Source organism: Telopea speciosissima, chromosome 3 (assembly GCF_018873765.1).
Source record: "Telopea speciosissima isolate NSW1024214 ecotype Mountain lineage chromosome 3, Tspe_v1, whole genome shotgun sequence".
Classification (NCBI taxonomy): Eukaryota; Viridiplantae; Streptophyta; class Magnoliopsida; order Proteales; family Proteaceae; genus Telopea; species Telopea speciosissima.
The window spans coordinates 52,221,398-52,247,454 of NC_057918.1; the positions used below are offsets into that span (position 1 = coordinate 52,221,398).

The window sequence follows — 26,057 nt, forward strand, 5'->3', positions numbered from 1 at the left end:
AGCACAAGCCGCCTTTCATGAGTTTGTAGAGACTACAAGTACTATTTTAGTTAACATTTTTGTATAGTGAGTCATACATGGGAATTCAAATATCTTAGAAAACAATCTCATCCTTGGAATCTCTGTACGGCTCAACACACTTATCACGCGGAGGGGGTAACTCTTTTTGGGTTGAAAGAGAATAGAACCGATTTTAACCTGCTTGGCTTGGTTCTCAAGTTAAATGATGTTTGATTATCAGTTGTTGGGGAAAAATGCCTCTTCTTATTGGAGTCCTGGCCTAGAATTTTCCTGATCACCTCAACCTGAAAGAATCAAATAAGAAAATAAGCAAATCCAATTGTAGCACTATAGCAGAGGAATGTAGAAGAGAAGAGACATAGGAAGAGAAGTAGAAAAGAGAGAGAGAGAGAGAGAGAGAGAGAGAGAAGAAGACGTTTAACCATTCATGTGACCTTAGCCTATCTTATATAGCCATGGCAAGCCCTGTTACAAACCGTTACAACCAATTCCCATACACAAAGTGCTGCTCTTCCACGTAATCCTTAAGTGCAAGTGATTGTCTCCTTGGCCTACTACTCTTACGAATGACTGGTGTCATCGATAACTCCCTAGACAGCTCAGCCACTCCACCTGTCTCCATGATATCACCTGCTGGGTCCATATGTGTCATGACACCAATTGTTCTCCAGTAAGAACAAATATTATTGAATATTAAATGACAGGCAGGCCTCCGATTCTCTCTTGCAGCCTTCTTCTCTACTTGCTTTCTATGTTTTTGTGCAGCATTAGATTTCTTCAGTTGCTGCTCCATTTCTGAAAGCTTGTCTTTTTTGCTCTGGTATCTAGGAACAAGAGATGGAGAAACCAAAAATAAGGGGGCTTCTGTTATGCCGCCCCACTGGTACTGCAGAGGATTTTAATACTTTAATAATAACGTACAAAAAGTTTTTATAATAAATCCAACAAAGATACTCTTGGTGGGACAGGAAAAGCCCAATTGGAAACTCAATCAGACTTCTCCAGTAACGGAATTAACATCTTTTCCAGACCGTTGTGCCCGTTGGCATGTCGTAATAGAAATTCTTTTGATGGTGGTTCTTCTTCACAATAATCTAATATCCTCAGACACCCTATATATCCGATCTTGACATCTTCCTACCGTCTTTCCTGATCTTGATAGAGCCATATTCTTCCATATCCTCTATAATATGAAAATTTCCACCAAATAAATGTCTAATTGATTCAAGTTAGCTTCATCTTTTAGTTCTTATTTAACTACCTTCTTTCTTTAAAACAGAAGAATATGGTTTGATGGGAAAAGATTTCAGTGAAAACTGAAATGAGGAGAATAACTATAAAGTTTGTTGTCGTTTTGGTTTTTAATAATGGTAATCAAAGATGACAACATGAAAGTGAGACACAATGGTCCTAGAGACAAGGGCCCCTTAGTTCTTGAGTGAGTGAGTAGATTGACTACGCAGTAGAGGTGCATGGGCTGTATTTTGATTGGAACTTCATTCATGCAAGTTTTTAGAGAGAAATACTGATCGTGTTTAGAGAATGTTTTACTATTATATGAGGAACTTATCCAAAAAGTGATAGGGACCCACATCTGAGAATCAACCAATCCTTTCACCCCTTCTTGTAGTCAATTAACACACCCATTCCAAAAAACTTATTTTATTTTACACTCCTAAGTCTCTAAATGGCATTAGACCCTAACTTCATGTTCAATGCATGGGATAAATTGCATGAGAAAAACAAATAATTAAAACAAGACTGACTCTAGTACCTCTTCTAACTCTTGGTTATGGATGAAAAGCAGGTTTTTTCTGTACGCAGTTTGTTCCTGATTGGATAGCAATTGTAGGAAATGGTTACATTGGCCTTGAATTCAGTGTAAATGGCTAGGTTAGAAGATTGGTAAGTGAGTGAATGCCATTTTTCAAGTCAGGCATGAAGTACCAAATAGTGCCAGTTCTAGGTCTAAATTAAAATAGGTACCCCATCCCCTTCTGCCCCAACCCCCCTATCCAGTTGACTGAATTTGCCAGAACTTTCTTTCTTCTTTCCAAAAAAAAAAAAAAGAGATTTAGTTTCTAATGATTCTCACTTAGTTTGGTCAATTTTCATTCAAGAATCTGTATTGGTTGATTGGACTGGTTGATCCAATCAACCCGAGTGAATCAACCTGTCACCCAAAGGTAGCAACAGGACATGGTTTCCTATTTGGTTTACATAAATGGCCTCCCATATGATGTTTCAGGCCATAGGGTTGATCAGGTTCAGACCTGGGTCAAGTTTCTGGTAGTGGTCGATTGGTACTGGTCCATCCAATAGACCAGTGGTAATCAACCAGTGACTGTACAACTCGAGAATTCTAAAAACTTTCACAGTTTAGGCTTGGTTCTACTAATCTATGGCTAGTAAGGATGATCAGGGAGCACATGTAGGTTACTTTTATGACAATTAACATATTCAAATGAAAAGATTGAACATGCATGGTGATTTTGGGATTTATGACTCATATAGCCAACATGCATGAGCTTACGCATATGAAACAACATAAATCAGTTTGGAAGGGGTTTGATAGACTCAAAATCAGTACTGCTACATACATTAGGTCATGAAATTGTCATGCGGTCAAAGGAAAGCATGTCCTACACTATAAAATACATTCAAAGCTTACTATGGGCATAAGGATCGAATATCAAAGGTTGGAAATAGTAGTTACAGAATGTATATACCAAGAGAAAGGTAGATGAAGGATAAAAAATGATGGATCTCAACATGCATGCAAGGATCTTGGTCTCCTCCATCAAGAACTCATAACATAAATTCAAGCTAACATGGTAGATCATAGGTATATCATAAGAATTGGAAGATGATCAGGTTTAGAGCCTAGGAATAGCTAAGAACAGAGAAAATCAGAGGTTGAAAGTAGTTACCTGAACAATCCAAGTACAAGGAGTGAGCCCCAAGCTTCTCCACTTCTTCTCTTCTCAACGAAATGAACAGGGGTGTATTTTGATATGGGATGGACTTTATATAGGGGCTGACTTAGGTCAGGTTTGGCTAGGGGCCACTTGGGCAAGAAACACATTCTAAAGTCTATTCTAATTGCACATAGGCTTATAGGTGGGCCCCGCATGGTCATATTATCGAGACAATATTCCCACGGGTTGGTTAAAGTGCGGGGAGATGATTCGGGGTGCGAGACACTGGGCCCCACACACAAGAAATGGAATTTACACATGACAGCAACACTGGTCGATCCAAGTGGTCGATCCAATCGACCAGTAGGGATGGACCAGTAGGTGAATTTCTTATGTTTTTGTATTTAAACACCATAGAGGCTTATGCCATTGTTTGGGCACTTGCCAAACATGATTATCATGCTACTAATTCAATTAAAGCGAGGAATTTACCTTAAGTTGTACATCAGTTGATGCACAAAACAACTGCATGGGGTTGGTGTTTGCCTCCTAGTTGATATGTAAGATGTTACCATTGGACTTCCTTCTTCTCGAATGATCACCCGATCAGTGCTCCACAGGTTGCTAGTGGGCATAACCATGGATTCTTCGGTTTTCAGACCTACATTCAGAGTTCGGGTACAGATATAACATCGATGGAGCTAACCCCCTTGTATACACTCTTTTTAGATGATGATACATGTAGTGGCTGTCTTGCTGGACTCAAGGTTGAACCCTCGGGATATGATGATATCGAAGCTGAGGATCCGAAAGCTGTGGTCGAGGAACACGGCGACGGATGCCCGTGTGATGATTGTGCCTACGGGCCAAGATGATACTCGGGACTTGGTCCCTTTTTGTTTATTTTTTGGGTATAAAGCCCTTGTATAAATATTTACTGTTATACCCTTTTATAGTTATTTGATGGTCATGGGAATGTAAAACTACAATACTATTTATCATTTAGCCAGTGAACATCATATAACTATTGATATGAAACGCTTTCGCTTACACTTGATATTTGGAAATGTGATATTTACTTTCTTTTTGCACTCTGATATTAATGACATATTGATGTTAGTTTAGGACTGTGGATTGGGACACTGTATCTATGATCCTGGTAGCTTAGTGGGATGATGTGTGTCGTCCCAATCACCGCTTTTTATTATTATTATATTCCTTATCGGATAGGGGAGTGACACAATGCCCTTGCTGTAAATGGTCGTCTCTATGAGAGAAAGATATCCGCCAACCCTCTCTGCCCCTTATGCAGGGAAGGAGATCAATTGCTTACTCATGCTCTACTAAGGTGTTCCATGCAGCTACAGGTTGGCAATTGTGCCCTCTTCGCCTCAATATAGCATAATTCCAAGGACAAAGCATTCATGAATGAATGGTATTTATCCACTCAAGGTACAAAGATGCAGGAAATCAAAGGGATATTAACATCATCTAGACCTCTTTGACCTGGAAGATTTGGAAAGCTAGAAATCTAGCCATCTTCCAATTCTCTCCTCCGAGCAATTTCTCTATTATGGAGGCTTTCAAACATAGCTTCACTGAATTCCAATTGATTCGACATGCTGCTACCCAGCAAGAGCTCCCCCCCAGTCTCCATATCGAATGGGCAAATTATTTTGGATAACTAATTCACCATATTCACCGATGGAGCCTGGCACCTCTCATCCCACAAGAGTGGCAGAGGATCAATTATTTGGGACCCATGAGGTATTTTAGTTGTAGCCAAATGCAAATGGTGTATGGGAATCACAACTGCTACCATAGAGTTGGAAGCAATTTGAGACGAACTTCTCTTAGCTTGGAGTTTATCTTTAAAACATGTCGTCCTTTTCTTCGACTACTCTTCAGCCATTGTTGCTCTCAATCAATAGCAATCCTCCCTTAACTGGGCGGCAAGTGCTTTGATGTCTGAAATTCTGGCATTATGTCAAGATATTACCTTTGTTCATTTTCATTTTACTGGGCGAAACATGAACTCATTAGCAGACTTTCTTGTAGTTGGGGCCTCCAGACTTAGGCTTTCTCGTGTATGGTGGCTACAACCACCATCTTTCATTGAAAATCCTCTTTTGTTTTCAAGAAGGAGCTTCTCCGTCTCCTCTTCTGATTAATAAAATTCAGAACTTCAACAAAAAAGGGGCTCAAAAGTGTGCCAAGTGTTCGGCTTGTTAAAAAAAAATAAAAAATCAAACCAGACATACCATACAGTTCTCATCTCGTTTCTGTTCCAAAATAATGGAGAGAGGACCCAAGAAAATCAGTTGGTCCGATCTTAAGATAGATAGATCGATATCTGGACCGATCATGGAAAGATTTCAAACTGGGTCTATCCGGTTTAACACGACTAGGCCTATCCAGTTTAACGCGATTAATAAAATTCACCCACCACCCCGACGAGGTTATAAGGTTCACTGTGAGCAACGCCCCCTTGCCGGAAACCACTCGAGTTTCTTGGCTTCCATGTCTGCAGCTGTGATTTGCCTGGATATTTCATCTTCCCATACGTTTTCTTTATGTCAGGATTATCATTATCTCTCCTAGGGTTTGTTGGATTTGGGCAATGATTTTCTCCCTTCCTCCCCCCCACCTTTCTTCTTCACTTGTTGGTTTTCTTACCTTTTCTATGGTTTGCTTGAAGCTAGTGTTGATCTAACCTAGTTCTCTTAATTATTTCATCTTCCGGGATTGGCTATTGCACCCCCCTCCCCCTTTAATCTTCCTGGTCGGTTTTTCTCATGATGGTTGCAAGTAGATGGGGATAGGTTTCATTTAAGGCACGTTGAGGTTCTCTTCTGTGATAAGGCTCTTTTTGGATTAGCCAACTTTTCCATGCATGCTTTGGATAAGGCTTCACACACGCTATGCACATGCTTCTCTAGTCTCTAACCCAATACAAAGCCTTCCTTCTGATACAGTCTTTAATGGCAAATGGATCTTGCACGTTTGCTGTCGTTGGTAGTTGCTACTGCACTCTGGTTCAGTTTGAGGTATTCTCATTATGGTTTTTAGCTTGTCATCATTCCCCTTCAGCTTCTCACTCTCCGTGTATCACGAACTCTTCTTTTCTTCTCTCTTTGATTCCCTTCTTCACTCTGATCCTCCTTCTTCTAGCACCTATATAACTGGGCATGAAACGATGGTTGTTATCCCATCTTCTACCCCCATAGTACTCCTAAGAGCTGTGAGTGTACCTGTGGTGTCCTGGTGTTTAACAAAACCTCTTTTCATGGCTGCTTTTCCTTCTCAACCCTCTGGTTCTACCTTCTCGTTGGGTGAGAGTTCTAATAATCGTGAGTTTGAAGAGACTCTTGCTACAGAGGGATTTTCTGTCAAGTTAGATTTCCCTGGAGTGCAAATCCCTTCACTTGATGTTCCAAATCATGCTTTACAACAAGCGAAGAGTATCTTTCGATTTTCCACCATAGGTTGGGCCTTTGATAAGGTGAGAGTTTCGGCATTGGAATTGAAATCCATGTTTAATCGTGCTGGTCACTCCAAAGCTGTGAAGGTGAACGAAATACATTTGATTGAAAGAGCACATGACAGGTTTATAATCAAGCTGAAGAACATACGAGACATGCATGTTCTGCTATTCTCCCAATCGTGGGTTTACTTTGGTCATCTAGTAGTATTACAAAGGTGGGACCCTAAAGTACCAACTGAGGAAGTGGTTTTTACTAAGGTCGTAGTTTGGGCTCAGATTGAAAAACTTAATTGGAAATACTACAGCACTGAAATACTGTCTGCAATATTCAGGCAAGCAGGCTGATGCATCGACCTGGAGACACCATCAGGAGTTATCTCATCCTCAAACTACCCTGCGACCAGGCTCATAATCCCCATTCCTCACGCGATGATCTCAGCAATGAGAGTAAATTTGGGACAAGAAAACTCTTCTATAGTCACCATCGCTTATGAGAACAGGCCTGAAGCCGTTTGCCCAAATTGCAATCAACTGGGGCATGTAGAGAGTGACTGTCATTTCAACCTGAGGCAAGAGTTTCTTCAGGCTACAGCTACAACAAGCTCTAACTGGAGGCAAACTCTGATTCCGAAAGGTGCCATCCCTCCCCATAGAGCAAGCTTACTGGTGGAGATTTGTCGTGTATATGACGAATTCTTTTGTCAAGCTCAAGAGGAATCATCTGGTACCAAAGAAGCTCGAGGACATTTGGAGGGACGCGATTAGCCCACAACTTATTCACAAAAGAGGAGAGTGGAATTACTGAAATCAATAATCAATATGGCTCATACCTTTGGGTTAGAACTCCCCCTGACGTCTGCTAGCACAAGAAAGATCATGATGGATCTGATAAGGGGGAGCACTCTGATAGTACCTGCACAGGCTGCTTCTCCTACCTTAACTTACATCCCCCCTCATCAAGCCCTTGTACCTACTCCATTTCAACTTTGACACCCTGGCACTTCATTATCTCCTGGTAAATTCCACCCTTCGGTTCAGTTGAAAGAGATTCCTAGTTGCGAGCCGGGCTCATTAGGTTGCATTCCTGCTGCTGCTATGTAGCCTCATGGAAGTAAATGGGTACTTAAGCCTCTGGCTTCCACTCTACAGGGAATCCCAATCCATAGGGGAAGCAATTCAACTGAGCCATCTAGTCTACCCCTAAAGAAACGTCCTCATCCAAGTGAAGAGGAAGATCCCTTAGCTCTACAACTGTATACTTCGGGTGGTAGTGAATCCAACAAGAAAGCAAGGCATGAACAGACAAATGATGTTTCCATTGAGATTGAGACTGAGGCGCTGATGGCTGGCCGGAAGCAGCCATCCAAGGAGCTATGAAGTTGCTATCTTTAAACTGTCATGGGATTGGCTCTCCTGCGACTAAGAGGGAAATTCGCCATTTTGTGCATAAACATAAGCCTATAGTCAGCTTCTTATCTGAGACTAAGTGTTCTAATACTAGTCTCTACAGTCTCTGTCGTTCTTTTTCTTTTTCGAACTTTGTAGCTTCTCTCGCTGTTAATGGGTCTGGTGGACTCCCCCTTTTGTGGTCGCAGAATGTAGATTGTAATGTAGTTTGGCTGACAGACTGGTGCATTCACACTAAGATGTATTTTGGGGAGATGAATATGAAATGGATGGTTACTTTTGTGTATCTAAGTTGCAACAAACACATCTGTAAGCAACAGTTCAATTCCCTTCTTTGTTTAGCACCCTTCATCTCTGCTCCTTGGTTACTTGTTGGGGACTGGAATGCGTACACTAGCACAAAGGATAAGATAGGTGGGAGACAGATCATGCCATCTCAAACACTGCCTTTTTATGAGTTCATCAATAAAGCTTGCTTGGCTGAAATCAGAATAAATGGATCCTAGATAACGTGGTGTAATAATCAAATTGGTGAAAGGCGAATTGAAGCTAAATTAGATAGGTTTTTATCTAATTCGGAGTGGTTCCAGCACTACCCAAAATGCTTCAGTGGTCACAGAAATCACAGCAACAACTGACCATAAAGCCAGTATTCTTCAGCCTCGTCCAAGTTTAATTGCTCATCCAAGGCCTTTTAGGTTCAAAGCATTGTGGTTCGAGGAACCGGGCTTTCTTGAGGTGGTAAACACCACATGGTAATCAATGAACAAAGAGGTTCTCCTTCTTTTAAATTCTGTGCCAAGCTTAATATTGTGCAGACCTATCTTCGCAACTGGAATAGGACACAGGTGGGGAATATTTTTAAAAATCTAGAAGCAATAAGAGAAGAACTAAAGGTCATTTATGATATACCAATGCAGAGTAGGGTTTGGCATTGGTTTCAGAGAGAAAAGTAGGCTCTAGATCATCTGAGGAGGCTATCACATCAAGAAGAGCTCCTATGGCAACAAAAATCGAGACTTGATTGGAACAAAAAAGGAGACCGAAACACAAAGTATTTTCATCTCACAACCATTAACAGAAGGGCAATAAATGTGATCAGGCATATCAATGTAGGTGGACTCAAATTAACAGGAGCAGAGGCGATGGGACAAGCTTTCACATACTACTACAAAACTCTGTACACTTCTTCAAACCCAACTATAGAAGTAGCATATTTAAATCCTATTAGAGGAAGGGTAACAGAAGTGGACAATCTTTCTCTCCTAAAGTCAATCACTGATGCAGAAATTTGGGCAACAGTTAAAGCCATGCCCTCTTACAAAGCCCCAGGTCCAGATGGCTTCTCGGGCATGTTCTATCAGAAAGCTTGGTCAGTAGTGGGAGCAGATCTTACTAGGTGTATAAAGAAGTTCTTCAATGAAGGCAGTTTTACCCTTCCACTGAATCATACTCACATTGCACTCATACCCAAAGAGGAACACCCCTCTTTAGTAACTGAATATCGGCCCATAAGTCTATGCAATTTTGCACACAAGGTAATTTCTAGGATGAGTGTCAATCGTCTTCGTCCAATCTTGAAAAAAATTATCTCTTTCAATCAGAATGGCTTTATCAAGGGGAGACATATTCAAGATAATGTGTTGGTTTGCCATGAATTACTACATAAGATTAAACATACCAGGAGTGGCTCAAAGGGTTTCTTCTCAATTAACGTGGACATGCAGAAAGACTATAATCGACTTGAGTGGAAGTTTCTCCAACAAGTTCTTGACAGTTATGGATTTGATCAGCTTGGATACATTGAGTTTTATTCTGTGTTAAGAGTACACACCTCAGCATTTTACTTAATGGATCTCCTCTTTCATTCTTTAAGCCTTCTAGAGGGCTCAGGCAAGGGGACCCGCTTTCTTCATATTTGTTCATTGTTTGAGTTAAAATAAAACCGCAAGCGTACGGGTCAATCGTAGCTACGGGTCGAACACGAGGAGATATACGCCACTCTATTTAACTAACTTAAAAGTAATGCAAAATGAACCAAATTAAAGTGTTAAATTAAACTAATTAAACTAACGAAAATCAATGCATCCTAACTCATAAGCATCTAACAAAATTAAGGGATTAAATCGGCGTCCTAACACATGAGCATCTAACCTATCGAACTAAAGCGAATTGAAAGGAATAAAAATGCAGCCACACATACTAACCACATAAAAAGAAATAAGGGAATAAAAATGCATCCATAAACTACAACCATATAAAATTAAAATAAAAGAAATAGAGGGGGAAGAAGAAGAAGATAGAGAGAGATAGAGGAGATGGAGAATGAGATTGAGAGTTTAGATAGTAAAACCTGGATGTGCTTGCATGAATGTAAATGAAAAGCTTGAATACTTGCATAAACTTACCATGGCCTCCTCTTCTAAATCTTCAAGTCTTGTCATCAACTTAAGAACTTAGACTAGAAGGCTTAAAACCTAAACTAGAATTAAGAAATTACAACCCAATTGAAGACTTAAATTGAAATTAAAGCATAAACTAAACCTATTATAAGCATTAACTAAAAATTATAAAAGCAAACTAGAACTTAGAAAAGCCAAAAATCACAAATTAGAAGGAGAAGAAGAGAAGAAATTTCACTAAGTGAATGAGCAAATTTTTACAAGAGAGGTAGGGGGTATTTATAGGTGGAAGAGAGGAGAAGAGAGAAGATGGAAGTGTAGGAGAAATATTCCCTAAGAAAAGAGAATATTCTCTTCTCTTTCCTCTTTTACAATGCCTTGAATCCTAAGAAAAAAGAAAAAAAATAGGAAGAAGAAGAAGAGAAGATTGTTTACATAGAGCTTCTATTTTTAGAAAAATAAACTTCCAATTTTAACAAGTGCTTCCTTTTCTTTGTAGATATCTTCTTCAAGCAATAAAATCAAAGCATCTTTGATTTTTCAACCTTCCATAGATGAGAAAATATAAATCTATCCCAAGTAGAATTTCAGAAGTGCCCTTGAGAAGTTGGAGGAGAGAGAGAGTAAGGGTGATGACTAGGATTCCTTCAAGAATAAATAAAATACCCATTCTGTCCTTCAAAAAACGTGGAGCATGGGGTGCTTATCTAGGTCTCACCATTGTGTTCCTTGCGAAAAATCACACAAAATAGACCCAAATTTCATCCAATTCGGAGTTGGGGAGCCCAAGATATCTCAAGTTGAAGTTGGACTGTCCAGAGCCTTCCAAATGGAATCTTTCGGGTACAGTAAAGTAACTTCTGATAATTTCATTAAGGCCCCTAAAATCCGAACTTCCGTTTCACTTTGTTCCCATCCGACTGTCAATAATTATAAATAAACCCCTACAGACCATTTTCACGCATCGTTACGGAAACGGCTATAACTTCTTCGTTTCAACTCGGAATTAAGCGCCGTTTGAACCATTACGAGGCTGACTCGATGGGCTATGCATCCATTTACACTTCTAAAAAGCTTAAAAACATCTCCTTAGCATCATCTCCTTCATTTTCACAAGAATTCACCTAAACCCTGAAAAGCACAAGAAAGCACCGAGTAACTCTGTCCAATGTGGTAAAATGTATAATTTATGCCCTAAAATTTCACACATAAATGTGCTCATCAGATTCCCCCACACTTGAACGCTACTTGTCCTCAAGTAAAGCAAAAACAAAAACTAACCTAGAATGTAGAAAATCCTAACTCACTTTCGTAGGAATCACGGTTGCACTTAGCATGTGCAACAAGCCTTTAAACCCCTAGGTTACCCCTAGTGGACGAGTTGTGTCTCGTGGGTGTTTGCAGTGAATATACACCCAAAATTCAATTGTAAATAAATGCTGCAAATTTTAATCATGGCATAAGTAGGACAAAGGCACATAATCCCAAAAAGTGTTCAACTAATGATCAAGGAGCCAAAGGTTCCCCACACTTGAATTTTATCACCCCACATCAATTCATGTAACAAGCATGCATCAAGTTCAAGGGATCTCCTCATATTTTCTGAACACTACTCATCTTCAAGTAAACCCCCCATAGCATCGATGGAACCAAAGACTTAGGCATTGAGTATTGTTGACCATACTTTTTTTTTTTTCAGGCATTAAGGCAAAAGTTTTTTTTTCTTTCTCAACCACAAACTCTATTTCTACTCCACTCATCGTTTCTCGAATGACATGGTGGAGCATACACCGTACACCCAAATACTTGGTAGCTTCGCTTTTGCATATATCCATAAGACATTGAGACATTGATGCAAGAGTTTTTTTTTTTTTTTTTTGAGTTTCCTTCCAAGGAATTTCGATCAAGTCACCCCGCTTCATGAGGCACAAGGCCTGTCTAGTCCTAAGTAATTCCACTTTCTTTTCTCTGTTCCTTGTTTTTTTCTTTTTCTTTTTTTTTTCATTCACTTCCACTTTCATGCCTTGCCTTGCCACAAACAAATTGGTCTCAACTACTAGCCAAAAGATCAAAGGGGTCCATAAACACATAGAGGAATCTAACCATCACATGAAGTAGCACTCATATTTTCAAACTCAATCCCCATCACCGGGTACAAACCAACTACCATCCTTGAAAAGGGATTTTTTTATTATTTCGCATGCTAGGAGGGCACCTAATTCCCTCTCACTCTTGCTTTGCAATTTGAAGAGACTTATGCACATACCCAAAAACTATCGCCACAATCAAAATTCACAAAATTCAAAATTCACAAAATTCACAATTAAAGTCCAACACACCCCCCCCCACACTTAATTCATGCAGTGTCCTCAATGCATGCAGAAAAGAAAGAATAAGGACAAGGGAGGGGATACATACCAGGATATCAGGGGTCAAGGTAAAGAGGCTCATGGAGATTCATGACCTCTTCGTCAACTAGAGTAGGCATCTCTATGTACGGCTTCAATCTTTGGCCATTGACCTTGAAAGTAGCTCCTGTACTTGGATTGAGGATTTCAACAGCCCCATGAGGATAAACTTTTTGAACAATATAGGGCCCATCCCATCTAGAACACAGCTTACCTGGAAAGATATGCAAACGAGAATTGTACAACAAAACATTCTGGCCTACCTCAAAAGATTTTCTCAAAAAGTGCCTATCATGGAAAGCCTTGGTTTTTTCCTTGTAAATTCGGGCATTCTCATATGCCTCATTCCTAAGCTCTTCCAACTCAGATAGTTGGAGTTTCCTATGGGCACCTGCAGTGCGTAGGTCAAAGTTAAGCTTCTTGATAGCCCAAAAGGCCTTGTGCTCAATCTCTACAGGTAAGTGACATGCCTTCCCATACACCGACGGTACGGAGATTGACCAAGATCGGTCTTGAAGACTGTCCTATGGGCCCACAATGCATCTACCAATTGGTTAGACCAATCCTTGCGGTTCGGGTTGATGGTTTTCTCAAGAATTTGCTTGATCTGCCTATTTGAAACCTCAACCTGGCCACTGGTCTGGGGATGGTAGGGTGTGGCCAACTTATGGACGACACCATACTTTTTCATGAGGGCCTCAAAAGGGCGATTACAAAAATGCTTGCCCCGATCACTAATGAGAGCCCGGGGAGTACCAAAACGGGAGCAGATGTTCTCCTTCAGAAATTTCACAACCACCTTGTGGTCATTGGTCTTACAAGCAACTGCCTCAATCCATTTGGACACATAGTCCACAAAGAAGTAATATGTACAGTTACCAAAAGAGTTAGGAAAGGCCCCATGAAATCAATACCCCATACATCAAACACCTCAACCACCAGAATTGGGTTGAGGGGCATCATATTTCTCTTAGTAAGACGCCCTAAGGATTGGCATGAAGAACATGCCCTGCAATAAGTAAAAGTGTCTTTAAACAGACTAGGCCAATAAAATCCACACTGTAAAACTTGGGCCGCAGTCTTATTAGGCCCAAAATGGCCTCCACAAGCCTGATCATGGCAAAAAGATAAGACAGATTGTTGCTCATGATCAGGGACACATCTCCGGATTACTTGATCCGGGCAGGTCTTAAAAAGATAAGGATCATCCCAAAAGAAATACTTAACTTGTGAAAAGAAACGATTCTTATCTTGGGTGGACCAATGTGCAGGTGTCACACTCGTAACCAGATAATTAACAATGTCAGCAAACCAAGGTTCACTAGACACTGCCATCAGATACTCATCAGGAAAATTCTCGTTGACTGGAGAATCAACAGTCAAGGAATTAGGCCAGGATAGATGGTCTGCAACCAAATTTTCACACCCTTTCTTATCCCTAATTTCAAGATCAAATTCTTGTAACAAAAGGACCCACCTAATGAGGCGAGCCTTGGCATCTTTCTTCTGCACAAGATATTTGATAGCTGCATGGTCAGTATAAACAATCACATGTGATCCAACCAAGTAGGGCCTAAACTTCTCTAAAGCAAACACAACAGCTAAAAATTCTTTCTCAGTGGTGGTATAATTAAGCTGTGCATCATTAAGAGTCCTACTTGCATAATAAATCACATGGGGCAATTTATTGATTCTTTGCCCAAGAACAGCCCCTATAGCAAAATCAGAGGCATCACACATAAGTTCAAATGAAACTGTCCAAAGTGGAGATTGAATAATGGGGGCTGAAGTCAACGCTCTTTTCAATTGCTCAAAACTATCATGACACTCAGAAGAGAAATCAAATGGGCAGTCCTTTGCCAAAAGAGAGGTGAGAGGTCTAGCTATCTGGCTAAAGTCCTTGATGAATCTTCTATAAAAACCTGCATGGCCAAGAAAAGATCGAATGTCCTTCACACTCTTGGGTGGTGGTAAATTGGCTATAAGGTCCACCTTAGATCTATCAACCTGGATCCCTTCTTTGGACACAATGTGACCAAGAACTATACCTTGCTTTACCATGAAGTGGCACTTCTCCCAATTCAGGACCAAGTTCTTTTCTATGCATCTTTTAAGAACCAAAGAGAGATGATGCAAGCAATTAGAAAAAGTAGAGCCATGAATAGAAAAATCATCCATAAACACCTCTAGGAAGTGCTCTACCATATCAGAAAAGATACTCATCATGCACCTTTGGAATGTAGCAGGGGCATTGCAAAGCCCAAAAGGCATACGCCGGTAAGCAAAGGTTCCATAAGGGCATGTGAAAGTGGTCTTGTGTTGGTCCTCTAGAGCAATAGGAATTTGGTTATAGCCTGCATAACCATCAAGAAAACAATAATATTCATGGCCAGCTAGTCTCTCTAACATCTGATCAATAAAAGGTAAGGGGAAGTGGTCCTTCCAAGTTGCCGCATTCAATTTCCTATAGTCAATGCACACTCTCCATCCTGTGTGGATACGGGTTGGAATCAACTCATTATTAGCATTCTCAACTACAGTGACTCCTCCTTTCTTAGGCACAACCTGCACAGGACTTACCCATTGGCTATCAGAAATAGGATAAATGATGCCATGATCCAAGCATTTTAGGATCTCTTTCTTGATTGCCTCTTTCATCACAGGATTAGCCCTCCTTTGGGGTTCCCTAGAAGGTGTGGAACTCTCCATCAGATGTATATGATGTTGAACAATGGAGGGGCTAATACCTTTGATGTCAGACATGGTCCAACCTATGGCTTCCTTATTATCCTTTAGAAGCTTAATCAACTCTTCTTCCTGAATAGAAGTCAAATCAGAAGCAATAATAACAGGAAGAGTATGATCATGTCCTAAGAAGACATACTTGAGGTTGGAGGGCAATGCCTTCAACTCTAATGTGGGGGGCTCAATAATAGAGGATTTGGGAATGGAAGTGGATAGGGGTCCAAGGGGCTCCAAAGGTGGTTGGATGCTCCAGACCTCAGATAAGGGAGTATCATCAACACCCTCCAATTCTTGCATACATTCTTGAAATCCCGAATCAAAATCAATCTCAAAGAATGTATCAATATCATCGGGAAATTCTTGAAGCATATGCACGTCTTCATCCATGTCAGGCTGCTTGCCCAACCTAAACACATTGAAGTCAACAGAAGTATTGCCAAAAGATAATTTCATGAGACCATTCCTGCAATTGATTAAAGCATTACTGGTAGCTAGGAATGGTCTACCCAATATGATTGGGATTTGGTCCTTAAAGTTGGCAGTGGGTTGGGTATCTAAAACAATAAAATCTACAGGAAAAATAAATTCCCCAACCTTCAACAGGACATCCTCAATCATTCCCTTAGGAACTTTAACCGACCGATCTGCAAGTTGAAGAGTAATTTTGGTCGGTTTCAGTTCTCCCAATCCCAGTTGTTGGTAGACATGAAAGGGTAAGAGGTTCACACTTGCACCAAGGTCCAATAAGGCATGATCAATAGTAGTATGGCCTATAGTGCAAGAGATGGTGGGGCTTCCGGATCCTTATGCTTGGTCACTCGGTGTGAGATTAGAGAACTAATGTTAGCAGCCAAGAATGCCTTTTTGGGCACATTGGTGGTCCGCTTTTGGGTGCATAAGTCTTTGAGGACTTTAGCATAAGCGGGGATCTGGGCAATAGCATCCAACAAGGGGATATTCACCTGAACCTGTTTGAACACATCCAATATCTTCTCCATAGAAGGAGACTTCTTGCTAACCAACCTATTTGGGAAAGGGGCAGGTGGGGTATAAATTCTTTCAGGGTTGGTCTTTTTGACTTCCTCAACAGAATCCTCTTTGGTTTCCTCAACCAAATCATCTGGTATATCTTTAGGTTCATCAGACGAACCTGAAACTGTAGGCACTTCAATGGCCTTTTCACAAGGGGGAGAGTCAACAGGAGTATGAGATGATAAAGACTGAGGTGCACTAGCCTGTTGATACTCACGGCCACTCCTTAAAGCATAAACAACATTTACCTGTCTAGAGGGCCCTTGGTGCGTTGGCCTTGTGCAACATTGGTTGGAGGAGCTTGGGTACCTTCTTGAATATGAACCCGATGCCTAGGATTTGGCTCAGCCGGCAAGGTAACTTCCCTGTTTCCCTCTCATGCGGATTGTGACAAGTCGGGTGAGTTGTTTTTCCATGTTATTGTGGCTTGTCATGAGAAGAGCTATCTTGTTGTCCATCTCATTCGGTCTTGTTGCCTCTCCTATATTGGTAAACCCCGGGGTTGCTGATAAGGTGCAAGGAGAGGAGGCCTAGCAGAATTAATAGAAGGTCCTAGATGAGGACGAGGGGGAAAGGGGTTAGGAGCCATTCCTTGGCTTTGTGGTGCATAGTTGGTCCTTTGGGCACCAACCTGGCCTTGATGGTTAAAGTTGGATGGGCCTGCTTGGTTCCCTTGATTCCATGAGAAATTGGGGTGATTTCTCCATCCTGGATTGTAAGTATTGCTATATGGGTTATTTTGGTAGAGAGCACTTACATTCTCAGTGCTGGAATTGCCCACCAAGGTGTTGGGGCATTCCTTAGAAAGGTGTCCAGGGGTTTGGCACCAACTGCATACCGACACATGGTTGACCTGATTGACTGGATTAACTGGTATAGACTCTTTAAGAACTATGGACTCCAACCGTTTTATGAGGCTATCAAGTTTGGCCTCCTTGGCTGGCATACCCTCAATGAGATACCCCTTAGTGGTCCTTTCAGCCTCTTGGGAAGATTCCCATTCCCTAGTCTTATCAGCCAAGTTGGTTAAGAATGTCCATGCATCATTCTCCTCGAAAAGAAGTAAAGCCTGCTGGACACATAGACTCTACAAGTTGCTTGGTCCGATAATCAATACCCTCATAAATAATTTGGCATAGCTGCCATAAGTCAAAACCATGGTGAGGGCATTCTAAGAGGAGGTCCTTGAATCTTTCCATGAATTTAGAAAAGGACTCATGTGGTTTCTGCCTGAACTGGAGGATATCACTTTTAAGCTTATTGGTCTTGTGAAGAGGGAAGAATTTTCTCAAAAAGACAATGGTGAACTCATCCCATGTATTAATGGAGTTTGTTGGCAGTCCATAGAGCCACTTCTTGGCCTGGTCTTTCAGGGGCAAAGGGTATAAACCTAAGCCTAATCGCATCATCGGTCAAATTCTGGACCTTAATTAGAACACAGACCTCCTCAAATTCCCTAAGGAAGAGATATGCATCCTCATTAGCCATCCCATGGAAATGGGGTAGCATGCTGATGAAGTTGGTCTTGAGTTCATAGTTATTCCCTGTAACAAGGACTAATGCATGAGGTGTGCAGCCCTGGTGGGGTAAAACCTATCCTTAAGAGTCTTGGGTTGTTGGTCACCCATGGTCAAAGGTGGTAGAGAAGGTGGTCTTCTAATAAGACGATTACTTGAATCACGAGTCCACACCTTAGCCACCTAAATAGATATGAGGTCTCCTTTAGAAAAATTAAAGAAAAATAACACTTAAAAAAAAAAAAAAACTAGAAACAAGAGGGACCCCAAGGTAGATAGTGCATCTCTATCCCTCAAAAATCGAAACAATGGTTCAAAAGTCGTAAGGATGCCATATAGGTTGACAAGAAGGGAACCCGTATAGTCTTCTATAGCCACCTACGTGCGACTCCAATATGGATTTCGATGTAGAATGGAGGTCTACTATACGTTTATGTTTCCAACACTCTCACTATGTCGCTTTACTGTTATCAAGAGTGGTCACCTCCAAAGATAAGTCACATGTCAATCCACCCAACCAAGTCAAGATGTAGCGTCATAGGTAACTTAATCCTATGAGGGACACCAAAAGATGGAGGGTTGAAGCATATGAAGGACTTTAGATTGGGCGCACACTATTTGAAACAGAAGAGAAACAAGAAGAGGTTTTCAAAAAACTATTTTTTTTTTTTTTTTAAAAAAAAAAAAAAAAAAAAAAAGAAGAGAAAATAATAAACTAAAACACTTGAACTACTTAAAAATCAGATAAATAAAATGGACAATAATCTCAAGAACGGCGCCAAAAACTTGTTTGAGTTAAAATAAAACCGCAAGCGCACGGGTCAATCGTAGCTACGGGTCGAACACGAGGAGATATACGCCACTCTATTTAACTAACTTAAAAGTAATGCAAAATGAACCAAATTAAAGTGTTAAATTAAACTAATTAAACTAACGAAAATCAATGCATCCTAACTCATAAGCATCTAACAAAATTAAGGGATTAAATCGCGCCCTAACACATGAGCATCTAACCTATCGAACTAAAGCGAATTGAAAGGAATAAAAATGCAGCCACACATACTAACCACATAAAAAGAAATAAGGGAATAAAAATGCATCCATAAACTACAACCATATAAAATTAAAATAAAAGAAATAGAGGGGGAAGAAGAAGAAGATAGAGAGAGATAGAGGAGATGGAGAATGAGATTGAGAGTTTAGATAGTAAAACCTGGATGTGCTTGCATGAATGTAAATGAAAAGCTTGAATACTTGCATAAACTTACCATGGCCTCCTCTTCTAAATCTTCAAGTCTTGTCATCAACTTAAGAACTTAGACTAGAAGGCTTAAAACCTAAACTAGAATTAAGAAATTACAACCCAATTGAAGACTTAAATTGAAATTAAAGCATAAACTAAACCTATTATAAGCATTAACTAAAAATTATAAAAGCAAACTAGAACTTAGAAAAGCCAAAAATCACAAATTAGAAGGAGAAGAAGAGAAGAAATTTCACTAAGTGAATGAGCAAATTTTTACAAGAGAGGTAGGGGGTATTTATAGGTGGAAGAGAGGAGAAGAGAGAAGATGGAAGTGTAGGAGAAATATTCCCTAAGAAAAGAGAATATTCTCTTCTCTTTCCTCTTTTACAATGCCTTGAATCCTAAGAAAAAAGAAAAAAAATAGGAAGAAGAAGAAGAGAAGATTGTTTACTCTATAGCTTCTATTTTTAGAAAAATAAACTTCCAATTTTAACAAGTGCTTCCTTTTCTTTGTAGATATCTTCTTCAAGCAATAAAATCAAAGCATCTTTGATTTTTCAACCTTCCATAGATGAGAAAATATAAATCTATCCCAAGTAGAATTTCAGAAGTGCCCTTGAGAAGTTGGAGGAGAGAGAGAGTAAGGGTGATGACTAGGATTCCTTCAAGAATAAATAAAATACCCATTCTGTCCTTCAAAAAACGTGGAGCATGGGGTGCTTATCTAGGTCTCACCATTGTGTTCCTTGCAAAAAATACACAAAATAGACCCAAATTTCATCCAATTCGGAGTTGGGGAGCCCAAGATATCTCAAGTTGAAGTTGGACTGTCCAGAGCCTTCCAAATGGAATCTTTCGGGTACAGTAAAGTAACTTCTGATAATTTCATTAAGGCTCCTAAAATCCGAACTTCCGTTTCACTTTGTTCCCATCCGACTGTCAATAATTATAAATAAACCCCTACAGACCATTTTCACGCATCGTTACGGAAACGGCTATAACTTCTTCGTTTCAACTCGGAATTAAGCGCCGTTTGAACCATTACGAGGCTGACTCGATGGGCTATGCATCCATTTACACTTCTAAAAAGCTTAAAAACATCTCCTTAGCATCATCTCCTTCATTTTCACAAGAATTCACCTAAACCCTGAAAAGCACAAGAAAGCACCGAGTAACTCTGTCCAATGTGGTAAAATGTATAATTTATGCCCTAAAATTTCACACATAAATGTGCTCATCATTCATCCTCTGTGCTGAAGTACTCTCAACCAAGTTAGCTGTAGCTGAGGCAAATCAGCAAATTAAAGGACTTCAACTGAGCAGAAGCTGCGAGAGAATCAACCATATGGCTTTTGCTGATGACTTGATCTTTTTCGGGGAAGCAAGCATGAATGAAGCCAGAAGTTTACATGCAGTGATTCAAGAATATTGTTCCTTCTCAGGTCAAGCTCTGAATTTAAACAAGACCAGAGCACAGTTTAGTCCCAATGTGGCTTCAACTATCAAAAGGCAACTTCGAGAATTCTTTCGAATCACCCCCACTGCATCTCTTGACTCTTACCTGGGTATTCCATACTCCATTGGCAGACTCAGTAAGACCCAATGTTCTTCCCTCCTATCCAGAGTTCATGGTAAACTTCAACACTGGAAAACACAATTCCTGAGCCCAGTAGGGAAGTCTGTTTTAATTCAGTCTACCCTATCAGCCATGCCACAGTATACAATGTCTTGTTTCAAGATCCCTGCATCTGTTCATAAAGCTTTAAATTCTACTAGTAGGAACTTCTTTTGGTCCAATGGAAGCAGTAGGGCTGTCCCAACAATTTCCTGGTCCACAATCTGCTTACCTGAAAGATATGGAGGTCTAAACATCAAATAGTCAGCCCCTATGAACCAAGCCCTGTTAGCAAAAAAGACTTGGGAATTACTTTTCCCTCCTTCCTCCCTGTGGGCCAATCTCATGAAAAATAAATATTTCCCCTCCACCAACTTTCTAAGTGTCCCTTGTACATCTTCTTCCTCTTGGGGATGGAAGTCAGTTTGCTCTGCTCAAGATCTTTTAAGAAAAGGCATATTTTAGCTGTTGGGCACTGGCTGTTCTATCAACCCTTGGACGGATTATTGGATACCTGACTACCCCCTTAGCCACACCACTCCCTATACATCCCTTAGCTCCTCTCTCTGTTGACATCCTTATAGATCCCTCTTGCAGGAGTTGGAACAGGGACCAGATCTTTTAGTGGTGGCCTCCAGAAGTTGCATTCAGGATACTGTCTATACCAATCCCGACCTTTCCAAGAGGAGATAGAATAATTTGGCTGGGAACTTCAAAGGGTATTTTTTCGGTTTCATCAGCTTATAAATTGGTAGTTGTAGGAAATCACGTAGTGCATCATTCCTTTTGGCTGAAGATTTGGCATTTACCAACTGCTCCAAACACACAACATCTCATCTGGAAGATCCTACATCAAAAGCTCCCCCTCCCTGATCTCCTTAATCAGAGAGGTTTCAATCTGAATCCGATCTACCCTTTATGCTAAGAAGGGTACCAGAGTGCCGAACATCTTTTCTTAGTCTTCCCTTTGGTCCAGGACATATGGGCTTCCTTTGGATTACAAGAAGTTCTTACAACATCTGTGATTAGCTCGGGAATTGGGGCTACAACAAGATACACCAGCTCATCTAATCGAGAAAATAGGCTCAAGGTGGTACTATTTGGACCATATAGAGGGCATATTGGGATCTTGTCTTCAGAAATGAGCAGTTCAACATCAACTTAGTCCATCTAAGAGCTATCAGGTTTACAAAAGAACATCTTCTAGAAGAAGATATTACATCTACAAGGACAATACGGTGGGTACAGTGGTCCCCCCCGCCTCATGGTACATGGAAGTTCAATGTGGATGGTGCCAGTAAAAGTAATCCAGGACAAGCAGGGATTGGAGGGGTTTGCAGGAATCACAACTCAAGTTTTATTTGCGGTTTTGCAATTGGAATCGGGAGCACCTATGCAATTGTAGCTGAGGCCTTGGCAGTCCATAGGGCCATGCAAGTGCCCATACTCAAGGGCTACAACAAGCTTATTATTGAAAGTGATAACTGGCTTATGGTGCAGCTTCTTAATGATCCTTCAACTGTTGCTCCATAGAGGATAGCATCGATCGTAGATGACTGCCTAAGGCTCGCCTAGAGCTTCTAGCACATCTCGTTCATTCATACCCTTCGCAAAGCAAACTCGGTAGCAGACTATCTGGCGAAACTAGGCTCTTCTTATCAGCAAGACCTCTTTTGGACAGCCCAACCCCCGGTTAACATCTCCCTTCCTTTGTTTTTTGGTGAGTATAGAATGTTGTTCTAGCATTAATAAAGCATACTTATAAAAAAAAATGCTCGCTCTTTTTTTGATAATAAGAAAAATATTATATTAATATAAGAGAAAATTACTTGAACACCCCCTAAACTATGGCCATTTTGCTTATTATCCCCAACTTTTCAAACAATTATTTGAACACCCCCTATATTTTATCATTTCTTTCTAGTCGGTCTTGTTTGTTAGTTAAGTGATGATGTCATTGCTTAAATTTTTTGTAATGCCTAAACTACCCTTAAAAGAGGTAGTGAAGTGACCCTTTTACCCTCTTTCTCATTCTTCTTCTTCTCCTTCTTCCTGCAACCCAATGATTTCAGATTCTAACCCTAATCGATTTCAGAAAAAATTCTCTGTTCTTAAACAAATTTCTAATCAAAATAACCCAAACCCTTAATCGATTTCAGATTCAAACCCTATAAATCTCTCCAGAATCTTCTAACAGAAAAATATTATCTACCGTGGTTTTTGCCTCAGGGAGGGAATAGCTGGGACTGAAATAGAACAAGAATTAGTAGTAGAAAGCTTTACACCATAGAATTGCGATTGTGATGATTGGGAGAGAATGAAGATGATTTATGAAGTCCGAACCCTCCTTTTCCCTCTCGTTGTTCTACACTTCTAGGGCAAGAGAAGATACACATGCTTGCTTTCTGGGTTTGAAGAAATCAAATTTTGGACTTTGAAATACAACGGTGTTCGCTCAAGGGATTCAAGTTTAGACTGAGGTGAATTTGAAAGAATTCTCCTTTATGTTATTTCCGTTCGATCTGCTATTGATGGAATCAAAAAGATTAATTTTTGCTGGTTTTTCATGGAATCAATGCTTGTTTGCTTAAATGGAACGATTTGGGATTCCTCTGTTCATAGAGGTAAAAACCTCGATTCTCTCCTTTTGAATCTCAAAATTTGCATCTTTTTTGTCATTTCTCCCTTTGGTTCCTATAACTAATATTTTTTGTTACTCTTCTCTTTTTTTGACCACTATAATCTGCCCAGAATTCCATCATATTGCTTCTCCCTAATTTCAGATATCGAAACCTTTTGTTTTCGGCTGAATTGCTCCCTAATTCAACTCCATAATTTCAGTTTTTTTCCTTACTTCAGTTTCATGTAAATCTGCTAAAAACCAGTCCTTTAATTTTTTTGTTTTCTACTTAGCTTGGGACTTATTGCTCTACAACTCCACCCCTACTCCCTCTAGGGTTCTACCAATTGAAAAAAAAAAAAAGAAAAAAAAAGAGAAGAAGAAGAGCAGAGAGGGCGAGAAACCGAGAATTCCTCCCGATGTACCCATCATGCGTTGATAGTGACGGTGGTGAGATTCGGTCGTCCTTCTGAAGCTGAACTGTAATTGCAGGAAGAAGAATGAAGAAATAGTTAAAGAAGAAAGACGGAGAAGAAGGAGGGTAAGTCGAAGAAGCTGCTGTTGTTAAAGCTCCCACTGTTGCAAATCTGATGCAACAGTGCGTCAGATTTGCAACTCCATTGTTACCGCCGGGTACAGATTCAGATATAGGTACTCTGGACTTGCGATTTAGGTGAGTTAATACCTGGACGTCAGAGGCGTTAGATTTGGGCATCGAGTTCTAAAATCCCTTGTTGATTGGGTTCGTATGAGGGGTTAAGAAGAAGAAGAAGAAGAAGGGTACTTTGGTAATTTTAGTTTTACTGTTTTCTATTAAATAGGTGATAAGGGTACAATAGACATTTTCGTTTAAACACTAACATCAGACTAACACTATCAGGTTTTGAAGGTGTAGTAATTGTTTCAAACGTTGGTAATCGTAAGTAAAATGGCCATAGTACGAGGGGTGTTCAAGTAATTTTCCCTTAACATTAATTATAGTTTGTGTAAAAAAAAGAGTGACCGTAATTACAGTAAAAAGCCAATACAGAATCGCGAAGCTCTTCGGTCTTCGCCTCGTCCCCCTCGGTTCAAAGTTCTCTCCCTGAGGTAACCACCAGCAACTGGAACGATTTCTGAACCTTCTTCAGCAGCGGAACCGTGAGGCCGATTTTGATGAAAGGCCATGAAAGGCCTCTGACCTTTCTGAAATACAATAGAGAAGGAGATCTCCTTTTTTCCTGTGCTAAAGATCACACACCTACAGTTTGGTTTGCGGACAACGGCGAGAGATTGGGTACTTACAGAGGCCACAACGGGGCCGTTTGGTGTTGCGATGTCTCTAGTAATTAGTGCTTCTTTCCTTCTCTTCCTCACTCCAATCAATCCGTAATCCCTTTCCCTTTTTCAATAGAAAGTTGTTATAATGTTTCTTCAAGGATTCATCTTTGGTATTTGCTGTTGCTTTTGCTATTGTGCTTGGATTTGATTGTTCTCTTTCTTCAAGGATTCATATTGTAAGGTGTTTGCTTTTTACCGTGAGTTTGAGATTTGCAAGTTGAATTCAAACTCTAACTGTGGCGGTGAAATAATTTTTTCAATCTGAAGAGAGGATAGAAACTGCTAGGTGTTCTGGATGAAGCCTTTATTCGTGTATTATCTATAGGAAATTGGGTCGGCAAAGGGAAGGGGAGGGTGGAAGAAACGTTTCCTGTAGTAGCTTTATATTTTGAGGAAGGACCGAAAAAAAAAAAGGAAGAAGAGAGGAAGACCAGGTCGATTAAATGGAGATGGTGGTGCTCCTCGAGTTGAAGCATAGAGTCATAGTAGGAGCCGTAGTATAATCTTAAAAAGCCTTAGATTAGTTCTATACTCAGTTTTATTTTTGTGTTTTTAATTGAACCGGTTCAAATTTCTCCTCACCCTTTATACTTTATCTGAACCCTAGGGCCATTCTCCCTTCAAAAACCCTAATTCCTGTCAACCCTATTAAAACCCAAAAACCCTAATTACTGCCTAGACCTATCTAGCGATCCAAAACCATTCCAAACACAGCCGAACCTCCCCTTCACGCCTAGAGCACTCGACCCAAAGCACTCTCCAATAATCCAATCTTAATCCCTAATTTCACCTATTCTCCTATTTACCAAAACCCGAAACCCTAACCCTAGGTTTTCTGAATTTTAAATTTTTAGTTAAACATCATTCAAACCTACATATTTAGCTTCCCCTAAACCTGCCTATTAATACCATATAAGACCCATCGCCAAATTCATAAACCTAACCTTAGATTTGACCCAAAAAACCCCAATCTTCTGGCAGTTTTAGAACTTCTGTTCACCTGGCTCCTAGTAGGATCCTATCCTATCTAGGACTACATTAGGCGGGCTTATTTAGCAATGGGAGGAAGAAGAATATGATCTTGACAGTTGAAATGGCTAGATTTTAAGATTTAGATTATAAAATAATAATTATCAGATCTGAATAAATAATTTTTAGAACAAAAATTCAAAAATTTAAATCCAAAATAAATGAATAGTTGAGAGGAGTGGTAGCTTTATGTCCCTGTTATACAAAGGCAGAATTTGAAGTGGGAAAATAGAAACCTTCATTTGGGCCTATCATGCCCTACATAGGACCACAACCTGCCATTTCTGTCCAGC

At 40.2% G+C, this 26,057-nt stretch overlaps 1 protein-coding gene and 1 non-coding gene across 2 annotated transcripts in view; both read left to right on the forward strand.

Moving 5' to 3' along the window:
- The first annotated feature begins 8,155 nt into the window (after window positions 1–8,155).
- LOC122654107 (eukaryotic translation initiation factor 3 subunit I-like) overlaps window positions 8,156–26,057 on the forward strand; it is a 53,908-nt gene continuing 36,006 nt past the window's right edge. The window contains exons 1-2 of the mRNA XM_043848086.1: window positions 8,156–8,166; window positions 24,492–24,739. Of these exons, the coding sequence (XP_043704021.1) occupies window positions 24,571–24,739 (169 nt within the window). The 5' untranslated portion in view covers window positions 8,156–8,166; window positions 24,492–24,570. The remainder of the gene's footprint in view (window positions 8,167–24,491; window positions 24,740–26,057) is intronic.
- Window positions 17,570–17,676, forward strand: LOC122657205. The gene has a single exon (XR_006332273.1). It is a non-coding gene; the product is annotated as a small nucleolar RNA R71 (small nucleolar RNA).